The 14,820-nt window shown below is 39.8% G+C and overlaps 1 protein-coding gene across 1 annotated transcript; it reads left to right on the forward strand.

Annotated features, from left to right (window-relative positions):
- Positions 1–1,216: 1,216 nt before the first annotated feature.
- LOC123450947 (tricetin 3',4',5'-O-trimethyltransferase-like) lies at positions 1,217–2,485 on the forward strand. The gene is made up of 2 exons (XM_045127964.1): positions 1,217–1,607; positions 1,700–2,485. Exons 1-2 carry the CDS (start codon positions 1,225–1,227, stop codon positions 2,388–2,390), a joined length of 1,074 nt encoding a protein of 357 aa, XP_044983899.1. The 5' UTR covers positions 1,217–1,224; the 3' UTR covers positions 2,391–2,485.
- The last annotated feature ends 12,335 nt before the right edge of the window (positions 2,486–14,820 follow it).

The raw sequence follows: 14,820 nt of genomic DNA on the forward strand, positions 1-14,820 counted from the left end.
TCGAAGGGCATCGAAGTGAAGCAAAGCTCCGGAGAGATTTCCCTATGTCAATCGGCTTATGCGGTCAAGTTATTGGAAAAGTGTGGCATGTCCGATTGCTACGAGACACAAGTTCCAATGGACCAATGTCACAAGTTGAGCAAGCGTAGCTCAAATCCACCGGTGGACACCACAATGTATCGAAGCGTTGTGGGAAGCCTAAGATATTTGGTGCATACCCGACCTGACTTGGCTTATTCAGTCGGGATCGTGAGTCGTTTCATGGAGAATCCGACAACCGAGCACATGAGCGCGGTCAATCAAATCTTGCGCTATGTGAAATGCACCATTAATATTGGTTGCACGTACAGAAAGGGAAAGGAAGGATTGATCCTTCGTGGATATTCAGATAGTGACATGGCAGGTGATGTTGATGACCGAAAGAGCACAACGGGCATGGTTTTCTACCTTGGCCCGAATCCGATTAGCTGGAATTCTCAGAAGCAAAATGTGGTGGCACTGTCTTCATGCGAGGCGGAATACATAGCGGCAAGCACGGCGGCTTGTCAAGCAGTGTGGCTGAGAAGACTCCTAGCTATTCTTGCAAAGCGGGAGGTGCAGAAGGTGTCATTAAAGATTGAAAACCAAGCTGCAATCTCATTGTGCAAAAATTCGGTTCATCTTGAAAGGAGCAAGCACATAGATACCCGGTTCCACCATATCCGGGAGTGCATTGAAGAAGGGTTGATCGAGGTTCAACATGTTAACACGAAATACCAACTTGCCGATATTTTCACCAAGTCCCTCGGTCGACAGAAGTTCATCGAGATGAGGAGGAAAGTCGGAGTGCAAGAAGTGAAGTCAAGCAACAAGATTAAGGAGGTGAATGTAGAAGTTAATCATGTTGTTTCTTTAGGATTAGGAAAGAAAGCCAAACCGAGTCCTAGTAGTATTAGGATTCCTAGTCCTAGTCTATTTCCATAGTCCCTTGTGGACGTGTATAAAAGACACCCTAGGGATGTTGATTGTAACACCAAAAAAACGAAAAACAATACAAAGCTTAGCCATCAAATCCATCGATCAGTTTTATTGGTGTCATTAGTTACGCAAGTTCCGTTAAATAGCCGGCCGAAGCAAGAATCGTGTAGGCACGTCTGTACAGCTGCATACGCATGTTCAAAAGCCAACACTCGCTGCCTATATAAACCTGCGCCAACTCCGCTATCTCCTCACCAAACCAACGACATGGCCGACGAGGAGCAGGCGTGCATGCAGGCGGTGCAGCTGGCGTTGTCGTCGGTCCTGCCGATGACACTGAAAACTGCCATCGAGCTGGGCCTGCTCGAGACCCTTGTGGGCGCCGGCGGGAAGCTGCTGACACCGGTGGAGGTGGCCGAGATGCTGCCGTCCAAGGACAATCCGGACGCGCCGTCCATGGTGGATCGCATGCTGCGGGTGCTAGCCTCGCACAACGTCGTGTCATGCGTTGTGGAGGATGGCAAGGACGGCAGCCTCTCCCGCCGATACGGCGCCGCGCCGGTCTGCAAATGGCTCACCCCCAACGAGGACGGCGTCTCCATGGCCCCGTGGGCCCTCAGCGCCCAGGACAGGGTTTTCATGGAGACATGGTGCGCTCTCATTTGGCTGCGCATTTGCTACCTAGCTACGAAGAAAAAACCACGTATAGTGCACGAATCGATCTGAGCATATGATTTCGCAGGTGCTACATGAAGGACGCTGTCCTTACCGGCGGCAGCCCATTCCACAAGGCGTACGGGATGACGTGGTTCGAGTACGCCGGCACCGACATCCGCTTCAACCGTCTCTTCAACGAGGCCATGAAACACCAATCCGTCATCATCACCAACAAGCTCCTTGAGTTATACAGCGGCTTCGACGGCGTGGGCACCCTCGTCGACGTTGGCGGCGGCGTCGGCGCCACCATCAATGCCATCATCTCTAAATACCCGAGCATCAAGGGGATTAACTTCGACCTCCCCCATGTCATCTCCGAGGCAACGCCCTGCTTCCCCGGCGTGCACGTGCAGCACGTCGGCGGCAACATGCTGGACAAGGTGCCCTCCGGCGATGCCATCCTTATGAAATGGATCCTCAACTGCTTCAGCGACCAGGAATGCGCAAGGCTGCTCAAGAACTGTTACGACGCGCTGCCGGCCCACGGCAAGCTCATCAGCGTGGAGTGCGTCCTGCCGGTGATCCCCGAGGCAACACCCAGCGCACAGGGGATGACGCAGATCGACATGAGCCTGCTCGCTTACAGCGACGGCGGCAAGGAGAGGTACCACGGGGAGTTGGAGGAGCTCGCCAAGGCCGCCGGGTTTGCAGGCGTCAAGTCCACCACCTATATCTACGCCAACTTCTGGGCCATGGAGTACACCAAGACCAAATAGGGACACACGACTCTTCTTTTATGATTTGGCTTGTTTTCCTGCGTGTACCTGTCGTGATCGTGAGTCATACTCTGTATCGTCTTGATTTTGTAGAACTGTCGGGGATGGCACAGTTTTACTTGTATTTTATGTGTCCGGTCGAATCGAATAAATAAAGAGAGTGATATTTCTACGACCCAGCTCGGTACCCACATAAAAAAACATAACAAAATATTTTTTTTAAATTTATAACTTTGTGAGAATGATCATAACAAATGTTATGGGCGCTTGCAAAGATTGATGGTCAAATAACATTCGAGAAGCTCTGCACAAAAAAAGACAAAATTACTGAAAATTAGTCAAAATGTAAGTGCACTATTTGAGCAGATTCTGTAATCTTTCTCTTTTTTTACGAAGCTGGTTCAATGTTATTTGACCATCAAACTTTCCAAGCACACATAAAATTTGTTGATGGTCATTTTCATAAAGTTTCAGAACTTTTTGAAATGTTTTGATATGTTTCTTGTGTGGGTGCACGGTGAGTGCATCGAAGGTGGGTGCAGCAACTACTTTCCTATAAATAAAGGGGCATGTTTGCGAACCGGGACTAATGCTAGCCCCGGTTCGGCCCCGAACCGGGGCTAATGGCCTTTCACGTGGCGGGGTTGGGAGCGAGGGGGGGGGGGTATTAGTCCCGGTTCGTATTACGAACCGGGGCTATTTCTTCGCTGTTTTTTTTGAGCAATTTTTGGGTTTAGGGTTTTGCACTAAATCGGATGGGGCTATTTTGTTGCCCCCTATTTTCACGTTTATTTGTTTTGGGCATTTTAATTTTTTTTTTTGCACTAAATTGGATGGTACATGCACAGCAATAAAGGAACAACTATAATGCACACCGTCGCGGATATATTACACCATCCCATCCGTCGTGCTTTGTCGAACATATTTACAAAATGTAGACACGAGCTACATGCACATATATGCATCTTTTTTACACTATATCATTTCATATCATTTCCGTCGAATGGCAATAGTGTTCTCCCTTGACATCTAGGACCTCTGCATCTAAGAAGTCGATAATTTCCTCTTGAAATGCTCGTACACGTTCCTGTGGTAGAAGATCGTCCCGCAACCGTTCGATCTAATTTAAAGAATGAGTCAATATATATACTCATCTAACAACTCATCATCATCTTAATCATATAACAAGTTATCATATGATACACATAAAGTAAAGCAGAGAAACATCATAATAGTCATCATATGCATGCATCCTAATCGATCATGTCAAGTTAATATAAACCAGAATAACTTGTCTTTAATAAGATCTAGTCCTCGCTCTTAGGTATTTAGGACAGTAAAACCGAGCCTAAAGCGAGCTCTCTTAGCGTTTTGCGTTTCTGACTGTCCGTTTTCATGATCTGGACATTTTCGGCCGTCAGATCTTCTGATGGCCAAGCTGTCCTATGGGCTGCTGTTCCAGAGGCCGAAATGAAAGCCTGTCGTAAATTGGGCCATCGGCCAGCCCATTACAGTGCTCCACTAAAGAGGCCCATTGCTACGCTTGGTTCCATCGATGAGGAATACATACGAGCGACCACGTCCACCAGCGTCGAGAAAACTGGTTGCTACTAGAGAAAATAGGGGATCGATGCGATACATACAAAGAAGGGGACCTTTCCTTCTTGTGATACTAGCAAGACAGTGTAGCCATTTAATTAAAGGAAACATGATTTAACTTCTGAAGCTGAGCACCCACCGACATAAAAAATTGGGACAAATATAAAAGCAACATGTAGTGAACTATTGTCAGAATGGTACTATCAGTACCACCCACTGTAAGTGAGCCTAAAGGGCCAGCTTTTCATTAATCAATGATTGTGATCTGTCTTTAAATGTGAACTTTCAGAATTTGAGTTATTTATTTCACTAATACAAATTTGTTGTGTTTACTAAGGACATGTGTTTAAATTAAAATAAAATGTCCTTCTTTATGTTGAGTAATTTCGTACAAGGAACATATTTTATACTTGTATAGGTCTTATGAGTATGATGACACACCGATAATATGATCTTTCAGTGCAATTTTTAGATTGCTCGGAAAGCAACACCTAACATCTAACTGATAGCATCACAAGCATTACTTATTTCCCTACCAATAGAGGTACCATGTAAGACACTATCTACAACTGCTAAGATATGATTGCATCCTGATGTTATTATCACTTCAGTTCTCTGCTTTGAAATCATAAGTTTGAGAACCTCATAACCCTAAGAGGTGATCTTTATCAAAACAAACAAACTACAAAGGTTACAAATTGACTAAGTGTTGCATTATACTCCCTAGATATTTTTTTACTCTTTATGGTCCCCGAAGAGACGATGTCGTATTTTGAAACACCATTGCATAAAGGAGTGGGTGGTGGTCAACTCTAGCATGGAAGAACACTGAGTATGGATGGCACAGTGCAGTAGAACATGTTTTTGGAATATCAGTTTATCGCTACTAGATGAAGAAGTGTAAAGCACTCAGACAACTATTGAGGCATTTTTTGTATCCTTTTCACTGATATTGATTTAGGTTTTGATCTATTTCATAGTGTCTTGTTTTCTATTGTCACAATGTTAACTATATGTAAATCAGGCAGTTAAAATTACATTGTATGTTGCTAGCATTTTAGATTTCTCATTTATTATTTGTTATTTCCTCAAGGTGGGCCTAAAGTTAACCGGGCAGGCTTCTCACACGTCCATGTTTTTACCAAGATTTCTGTCAGCATTATTCTATCGTGCGAACAATCATCTTACATTCATGTTCCGTGCCTACTCTTTTCTGCAATTTCCTATCATTCAATTGACAAAATTGACGGGCGCGGCAACGCGCGCCATCAATGATCTAGTAATGTCATAAAATAGAATAACACCTATGTCTCTATGATGAAGCACAGAGATCCAATAGTCTCCAACTTGTGGCTTGCGATCCTTCTTTATTTCTCTCCATGCTTCAATTTGGAGTCTTTTTGATTTTGATTTGAGGTTACTCGAGTATGGAGCATCCAACTCAGCCCTCATCGGGATTTTAATTTTCATATGACCTTCTGGGTGCATCAACAGAGGCACTACATCATGTGGCAGTTGCCGTTGAAGAACATAATAATAACGTAGTTAGCAATGTAATCAACATCATTTATGCAATAGTAGAGCGTACTTAATTTGGAAACTCTTACCAACATATTTCGGCGAATGTCATCTGGCCTCAACCTATGCACTAGTGGCATGTAAAATGTATAATTTTGGCCAATTCCAAAATTATACGGGAAGATATCCCTAGAAACTAGAACACCAACAAGAAAGTAGTGAAGAACATCCTTCTCCTCCCAACTTAGATGTGATCCATACGTGTAGTGTGTCATGTCAATTAATTTCCATGGTTCACTCGAAGAAACAAAATAATCTGTAAATTATAATTTAACAAATTTAGTATATAGATGAACACCAACTATTTCTAAATATAAATGCAAATTACTTGACAAATATGGTTGAGGAATTCACATGGATGTAAAACATGAAGCATATCGACAACCAACCAAATTTCGATGTTGCCTGACATATTATCTTCAGGATGAAGATCGAAGGTTATTTCCATACCCTCCTGAAATCCATATGCCTTGCAAAGATCTTCCCAATTTGGGTATCCAATATTTGTGTAAAAAACTGAATTAAATACTTTGATAACAAATGTGTGACCATGTATAGTCCTTAGGTTAGCGCTCCTCGTCTCAATTCTCTCGTGGTCTTCGAAACCGAGCCTCTCCAACACATATCTTCTTGCATGGCAAGGGAGGAACATATCTCCATTCTCGTCAAGCTTCATGCTGAAGAACCTATCATCTCGCAGGTGAGGCGTGTCGCACATACCCCGACAGTCGCCGCAATATTCACACTCACAATATTCATCGTCAGACATTTCCTGTTTTAATGTGGTAAATGTGCAAACAACAACCGTGACACTATATTGGAAGAATTGAACATCTATATATAAACAGAAGCATGAATAATAATAAGGGACCTACATTTGGTCGGAATGTTGATTCATTACCCTTTCCGGCAATTCCCAAGCACTCCATATGTCCTATTTCTAGCACTAGTCATGACGAAATTCACTGAAATTTTCGGCATGACCTTTCCTAAATAGTGGACATATGGAGCGCCTGAAATTTGCCGGAACGGAAATGAATCAACATTCCGGCAAAACATAGGCCACTCGAACATTCCGGCAAAACTTAGCACAACTTAGCAAGCAAAAGTGAGAAACTCACTACTGTTTTATGCATTAACACCAACAAAAGGATGATATTTGTAGGTTGGTGAAATATGTATGTGCCCTTTTTTCCCCTCTAAAGTTTAAATAAGTTGTTTGAAACCATTGGTTGTCTAATTCAAACCTAATGTGCCTACTTACATGAAATTTACAAACATGATTTTTTTTCCTTCTTTCTAGTTAGCCCATCAAAAGATCTGCAACAAACATATCTTGATTTTCTTATTAACATGCATCTCAAGATGACATCTTGAACCGATGGCCCTAAAATCAAAATGGCAGCAGCCTTGGGGTGCCTAGAGCGGGAGGGGAGGGGGGCGGCGGCGCCTGGAGGGGGGTGAGGGCTTACCGGAGTGGGATGGGGAGGGGGCTTACCGAAGCGGGAGAGGAGGGGGCGGTGGCAACGGCGAGGGAGACGGCGGCGGGGAGGAGCGCGGAGACGGCGACGGCATCGGGGAAGAGTTGCGCAGCCTCACGGCGTCGAGGGTTCGTCCGCATCGCGAGGAGGAAGAAGATCGAAACTTTAGTCCCAGGTCGTGGCTCGAACCGGTACTAAAGACCCCCTTTAGTCCCGGGTCGAGCCACGACCCGGGACTAAAGACCCCTTTTCGGCAGGCGGAGTGGCGGGAAACGAGGGTCTTTAGTCCCGGGTTGTGGCTCGACCCGGGACTAAAGGTGGTCTTTAGTCCCGGTTCGCGCCACGACCCGGGATTAAAGACTTTGGGCTCGCGGCAGTTCAAAGTTTAGTTCCACCTCGCTTGTCGAGAGGAGCTGCGACTGGTTTATAAGCCCCGCTGCCCCCAACTGTATCGAGCTCCTCTCTAAAGCACGTTTATGGGCCTAAATGCACTCTAAATTTAAAAATAGAAAATATGTGAAATTAAAGACAAAATTCAACCTAAATTCAAAGTGAGCTCAATTTGAATTTGGGTTGAATTTTCTCCATAAATTCTCATATACTTTCAATTTTTTCCATTATTTTTGTTTTGTTCTTTGCTTTGTTTATTTGGTTTTTTCTACTTACAGCTAAATATTTAGTTTTCAAATTTGAATTCTTTAAAATTTGTGAATAACTTTACTTTCATTTTTTGCTATTAAAGATTTTTTTTTCTTCTATTTTAGTTTTCTATTAACGGTTTTAACCAAAAAACTTTATGAAAATTCTTTTGAGTTGATCATTTTTTGTTTCTTTTTAGTTAATGTTTTACTTGATTCTTTTTAACAAATAAGCACTTTGATAATTTTAGTTGCTTATTTTAATTGATTCATTTTAGTTAATGTTTTAATTGATTCTTTTTAGTTTGCTCTTTTTTTATTAAATATTTTAACAAATTTTCAACAATTTTTGACTTCATTTGGTATTTTCTGTGCATTTACTTATTTTTTTGAGCTAGTTGACCCTGAAATTGAAAAACACTACAAATGAACTCTAAAAATGTTGAAAGTTGGCATGGTATCATCATTTCACCCACATAGCATGTGCTAAAAAGTTGAGAGGGTTACGACAAAAACTGAATGCACTTCGTGTACAAAACGGACAACCTCTCTCGAGGTATCAGGGTTTCGAACGCGAACTCATGTGTTACAAAGGGATTTCATTTTTTTGAACTTATTTGAACTCCATACTTTTTGTGTGTTCAAAATGCACCATTCAAAGGCACATCACAAATTTTCAACAATTTCGGACTTCATTTGGGTTTTTTCGTGCATTTACTTTTTTTTTTGAGCTAGTTGACCCTGAAATTGAAAAGCACTACGGATGAACTATGAAAATGTTGAAAGTTGGCATGGTATCATCATTTCATCCACATAGCATGTGCTAAAAAGTGGAGAGGGTTTCCACAAAACATGGATGCACTTCCTGTACAAAACGGACAATTTCTCTCGAAGTATGTGGGTTTCGAACAAGAACTCATCTGTTACAAAGGGATTTCATTTTTTCAACTTATTTGAACTCAATACTTTTTGAGTGTTAAAAATGCACCATTCAAAGGCACATCACAATTGTTCAACAATTTCTGACTTCATTTGGTATTTTTCGTGCATTTACTTATTTTTTTGAGCTAGTTGACCCTGAAATTGAAAAGCACTACAAATAAACCCTGGAAATGTTAAAAGTTGGTATGGTATCATAATTTCACCCACATAGCATGTGCTAAAATGTTGAGAGGGTTACGACAAAAACTGGATGCACTTCGTATACAAAACGGACAATGTCTCTTGAAGTATGAGAGTTTCGAACGAGAACTCATCTGTTCCAAAGGGATTTCATTTTTTTAAACTTATTTGAACTCCATTCTTTTTGTGTGTTCAAAATGCACCATTCAAAGGCACATCACAAATTTTTAACAATTTCTGACTTCATTTGGTATTTTCCGTGCATTTACTTATTTTTTTGAGGTAGTTGATCCTGAAATTGAAAAGCACTACAATTGAACTCTGAAAATGTTGAAAGTTGGCATTTATCATCGTTTCACCCACATAGCATGTGCTAAAAAGTTGAGAGGGTTACGACAAAAACTGGATGCACTTCGTGTACAAAACGGACAATCTCTCTCGAAGTATCAGGGTTTCGAACGAGAACTCATCTGTTACAAAGGGATTTCATTTTTTGAACTTATTTGAACTCCATACTTTTTGTGTGTTCAAAATGCACCATTCAAAGGCACATCACAAATGTTCAACAATTTCTGACTTCATTTAGTATTTTCCGTGCATTTACTTGTTTTTTTGAGCTAGTTGACCCTGAAATTGAAAAACACTACAAATGAACTCTGAAAATGTTGAAATTTGGCATGGTATCATCATTTCATCCATATAGCATGTGCTAAAAAGTTGGGAGGGTTTCGACAAAAATTGGATGCACTTCGTGTACAAAACGGACAATCTCTCTCGAAGTATCAGGGTTTCGAATGAGAACTCATCTATTACAAAGGGATTTCATTGGCGGTTCATCTCTATTATGAACTTTAGTGTGACTCGGACATTAGTCCCGGTTCGTAATGTACTCCGAAGTGCGTCGGTCACCGTACATCCATTGGCGAAGACTCGGACATTAGTCCCGGTTCGTAATGTACTCCGAAGTGCGTCGGTCACCGTACATCCATTGGCGATTCATCTCTATTATGAAATTAAGTATATCAAAAAACCATTGCAGACCATATGACCAAATTAATACAAGTTCATCATCACATTAAAACCAAAGCACAGCAGTGATCAAATCTTATCATTGCAAAAAATACATATAGTTCTCTCATAAAACAACATACAACTATGTAAAACATTTAAATGCAACAACTAATGCGATCAAAATCGCAACTAAGGTAACAATTGATCCAACAACATAATGATACCAAGACTCTTTATCAATGGCATATTTTCTAATATTTTTAATCTTCAAGTGCATTTCATCCATCTTCAAGCGCATTGCATCCATCTTCAACCGCATCGCATCGATCTTCATCTTGCGATCATCGATGACATCAGCGACATGCAACTCCAGTTCCATATTCTTATCCTCAATTATTTTCAATTTTTCCTTCAAGTATTTGTTTTCTTTTTCAACCAAATTTAACTTCTCGACAAGAATTTCTATGTGGGTTGGAATTTCCGGTTCACATACCTCCTAGATTAAAAAATATATGTCACGTTGGTTGTCATAATTGTCATAAACACTAAATAAAACAAATAGTTATAAAAGATAATATATACCACATCCGAATCATAGACATGACGAGGGCCGACGGAGGCGGTTACCACAACCATCGCACTATATAATAACAAAAAAAATGAAAATAAGTAATTTATACAAGTATGTATCTAAATCATACAAGTAAGATTTTTTTTCTTTTAAAAAGAAGATAAGAACAAGAGGCTCACCACGATGGTGCTCGGGACAAGATCGGCGCGGGGCGATCGACAACGGTGAGGACGGGCACGGGACGGCACCCTACACATGTGCAGACTCTGAGAAGTTAATTTGAGCATTTGAAATGAGCTAAACTAGCAGTGACAGATGAAAGGATGAAGTAGCTAACCTTTTAAAACACTTGTGCAGTTGGTGCACGGCCAAACCCTAGACAAATATTGAGGAAATGGAGCTTGAAGAGGAGAAAGCTTAAGTAGTGTGGCTCGGGCATTTCATCGAACACCTCATGTGCATGAAGTAGAGTGGCAAGAGCATGGCATGGCACACCTTAACAGCCAGAAAACAGAGGAGAGGGGGGGAGGGGCGAGGGTTTATATAGGCAACACTTTAGTCTCATTTTTTGTCTAAAAACCGAGACTAATAGCCTACCCTTTAGTCCCGCTTTTTGCCATAAATCGGGACTAATGCTCCACGACACGCCACGTGGCAGTCGCTGGATCTTTGGTTCCGGATTTTGCCTCGAACCGAGACTAATGAGGTGAACCGTACCGGGACCAATGCCCGGCAAACCGAACTGGGATCAATGCCTGACATTGATCCCGGTTTTCGTTTGAACCGGGACTAATAACGGTCTTTCGACCCTTTTTCTACTAGTGGTTGACAAAATTCCCCATGCCTCACGTTAACAATGAGTCCACATGCCTCACGTTGACAAACCTCATGTTCAAAAAAAACAAAGTGTCCACATACCAATCCCAAAAAGGGGAAGTTCATGCACGTACAATAAAAGAGGGACCTCAAGCCTCCGGTCCAAAAAAAAAAAAGAGAGACCTCAAGCCTCCCGCCCAAAAATAAGTCTGTGCCTAACTAAAAAAATGAGGTAGTAAGTTTAAGTTAGATGTGTTGTTGGCTCCGTCGAGGTCCTCTGTGTATGCTCGGAGTTGCACTCGGGGATCATACACTGGCTCAGTCGATGGCGCAACTAACCTTGCTGACAGAGTACTCGGGGTTTAGGTCAGAAGAACGAAATTAACTGATTTTATGTACCTCCTTTGTATAGACTTTTTGTACCTTATTCAAAAATGAATAAAAATACGCAGCAGAGTCCTGCTGTTTACCTCCCAAAAAATAAAATAAAAATATGTACCTCAAATTTATTGGTGCTTCGTTAAAGTTTCCTAAAATTTGTGCTTCGTTGGTTATAAAATTGATAGTGTGTTTCTTATTCGAGTTTTTTCTGAGTATCTTGATAGTATATTTTTATTTCAATTTTTTAGTTATTTGTATACATAGAATATATGCATTAAATGAAGATGGAGACAACATATACTCATATAAAAGTCGATTAAGGCAAAGAGAACTAATGATTTAAATTTACACAATAATATAAAACATATAAATACCTAGACCGTGCGGGCGCACGGGTTAATGACTAGTGATGCTAATCATGTAAGATTCCTACTAAAAGGAGCCACACACTGGTGCAGAGACTAATTTCAAAGCATGAAATGAAGGAAAGGTTGTTGTATTATGTCTTATACCCTGTTCGAAAACAATTTCAGTTTCTGGGGAAGAGAAAATTTATAGTAATGAATCAAAAGGTTGTGAAAATGTGCTAAAATTATATCATTTGTACATATAAGTTGTTGGAGGAGCTACATACTGCTGCACATATGACTTTGGAAGCAAGAAATGAAGCAGAACAACTAGCATATATTGATTTGTTTATTTAAATAACTTTTTCGTTTCACAAAAGATAAAAATATACCATGATGGATTAAAACGGGATGGAAAATATTGGAAGTTGTCTTATTTGCACATGTAAGCTGTTGTCTTATGTACTTCATGCAAAAAAAAAACCTCGAAGAATGAAATAATGGAAAGGCTACTCGGATATTTCGATGATGTTATATAAATAAGTTTTCAGTTTTACATGGATCAAAATGGTGCGAAAATGGCACTAAAGATATATGTTTCCTACATAAGAAGTAGCCACACTGCTACTAAGACGAGTGCCAAAGCATGAAGTGAAGGAAACGATGTTGTAACATGACAACTATCCTGTTTTGAAAATATTTCATTTTCAGAGGAAGTGAAAATCTATTGTAATGAATCAGAAGGTTATAAAGAACTGCTAAAATTTTATCATTTCTACTTATAAGTTGTTGGATGAGCTACATATTGCTGCACAAACAACCCCGTAAGCAAGAAATGAAGCAGGACTATTAGCATATGTCGATTTGCCAATTTTGACAACTTTACAGTTTCACATTAAGAGAAAAATAAACATGATGGATCGAAAGGGTACGGAAAATATTACAAATTATATTATTTCCGCATGTAAGTTGTTGTGTGAGGTACATAATGTAGTAACAACTGCCCTCGAAGAATGAAAAGGTAGAAAGGCTACTGATATATTTGTTCAATGCTATAAAAATATGTGTTCAACCTATTTGAGAAGGTGGTGCAAATTTTTTTTGCTGATGATTTATGATTCCTACATAAGAGGGGCCACGTACTGCTGCAGAGGCTAGTGCCAAAGCATAAAATGAAGAAATGGATGTTGTAATATGTCGACTATCTTGTTTGAGAAATATTTCAGTCTGTAAGGAAAAGATATTCTATAGTAATGAATCAAATGGTTATGAAAAAGGTGCTAACATAATATCATTGCTACCGATAAATTCATGTAGGAGCTACATATTGTGTTGTACAGATAAATAATTTGGAAGCAAGAAATGAAGCAGGAATGCTAGCATATGTTGATTTGTCTATTTAAGCAACTTTTCAGTTTCATTCACACATAAGAGAATATACCATGACAGATAGAAATGTTGCAATCTATATTACAAATTCTTTGATTTCTACATGTAATTAGTTGTCTGAGATACATAATTCAACACAAACTACCCTCTAAGTTTGAAATGATGGAAAAGCTAATGGAATATGTCGATAATGCTATATAAATAAGTTTTTAGTTTTAGATGAAGTGAAAATCTAAAGTGATGGATCAAGATGGTGCCAAATGGCCCTAGATGTATGATTCGTACATAAGAGGAGTCACATACTGCTGCAGAGACGAGTGCGGAAGATTGAAATGAAGGAAAGGATGTTGTAATATGTCGACTATCATGTTTGAAATATATTCCAGTTTCTGTGGGAGAAAAAATCTACAGTAATAATAAAAAAGTTATAAAATTATATCATTTGTACATATAAGTTTTTGGAGGAGCTACATACTGTTGCAAAGACAAACTCGAAAGCAACAAATGAAGCAAGAAAGTATCATATGTTGATTTTTCTATTTAAACAACTTTTCAGTTTCACAATAGAGAAAATATACCATGATGGATCGAAACGGTATGAAAATATTAAAAATTGTTTCATTTCCACATATAAGTTGTTATTACATAATGCAGCAGAAACAACCCTGGAAGAATGAAATGGTGGAAAGGCTGCTGGTATATGTCAACGATTCTAAATAAATAAGTTTTCAGTTTTAGACGAACTGAAAATCTAAAGTGATAGATCAAGAGGGTGCAAAAATGTTGCTAATAATGTATGATTCCTACATAAGAGGGAGCCACATACTGTTGCACAGACTAGTGGCAAAGCATGAAATTAAGAAAATGATGTTGTAATATGTTGACTAAAGTGTTTGAAAAATATTGCAGTTCCCGAGGAAGAGAAAATCTATAGTAGTGAATCAAAAGGTTATGAGAAAGGTGTTGAAATTATATAATTTTCACATATAAGTTGTTGGAGTTGCTACATATTGCAGCACACACAACTTTAGAAGCATGAAATGAAGCGGGGCTACTAGCATATGTCGATTTTGCTATTTAAGCAACTTTTATTTTCACATAAAAGAAAATATAACCTGATGGATCGGAGCAATATGAAAAATATTACAAATCGTCCGATTTCCACATGTAAGTCATTGTGTGAGGTACATAACGCAGCGCAAACTAATCTTCAAGATTGAAAGGATGGAAAGGCGAGTGGATTATGTCAAAATGATATATAAATAACTTATCATTTTTACATGAAGTGAAAATCTATGGTGATGGATCAAGAGTTTAGGAAAATGATGCTAATGATGTATGATTCCTACATAAGAGGAGCCACATACTGCTGCAGAGACTAATTCCAAAGCATGAAATGAAGGAAAAGCTGTTGTAATATGTCCTTTACCCTGTTTGAAATCTGCTTCAGTTTTCGGGGAAGAGAAAGTTTACAGTAATGAATCAAAAGGTTGTGAA

The sequence above is a fragment of the Hordeum vulgare genome, chromosome 4H, assembly GCF_904849725.1.
Source record: "Hordeum vulgare subsp. vulgare chromosome 4H, MorexV3_pseudomolecules_assembly, whole genome shotgun sequence".
NCBI classification, from domain to species: domain Eukaryota; kingdom Viridiplantae; phylum Streptophyta; class Magnoliopsida; order Poales; family Poaceae; genus Hordeum; species Hordeum vulgare.

Bases quoted from the DNA above. Each gene is read 5' to 3' on its own strand.
- LOC123450947 (XM_045127964.1), top strand. From the start codon at position 1,225: ATGGCCGACGAGGAGCAGGCGTGCATGCAGGCGGTGCAGCTGGCGTTG. The intron at 1,608-1,699 runs GTGCGCTCTCAT...ATGATTTCGCAG, and splicing joins AGGGTTTTCATGGAGACATG to GTGCTACATGAAGGACGCTG.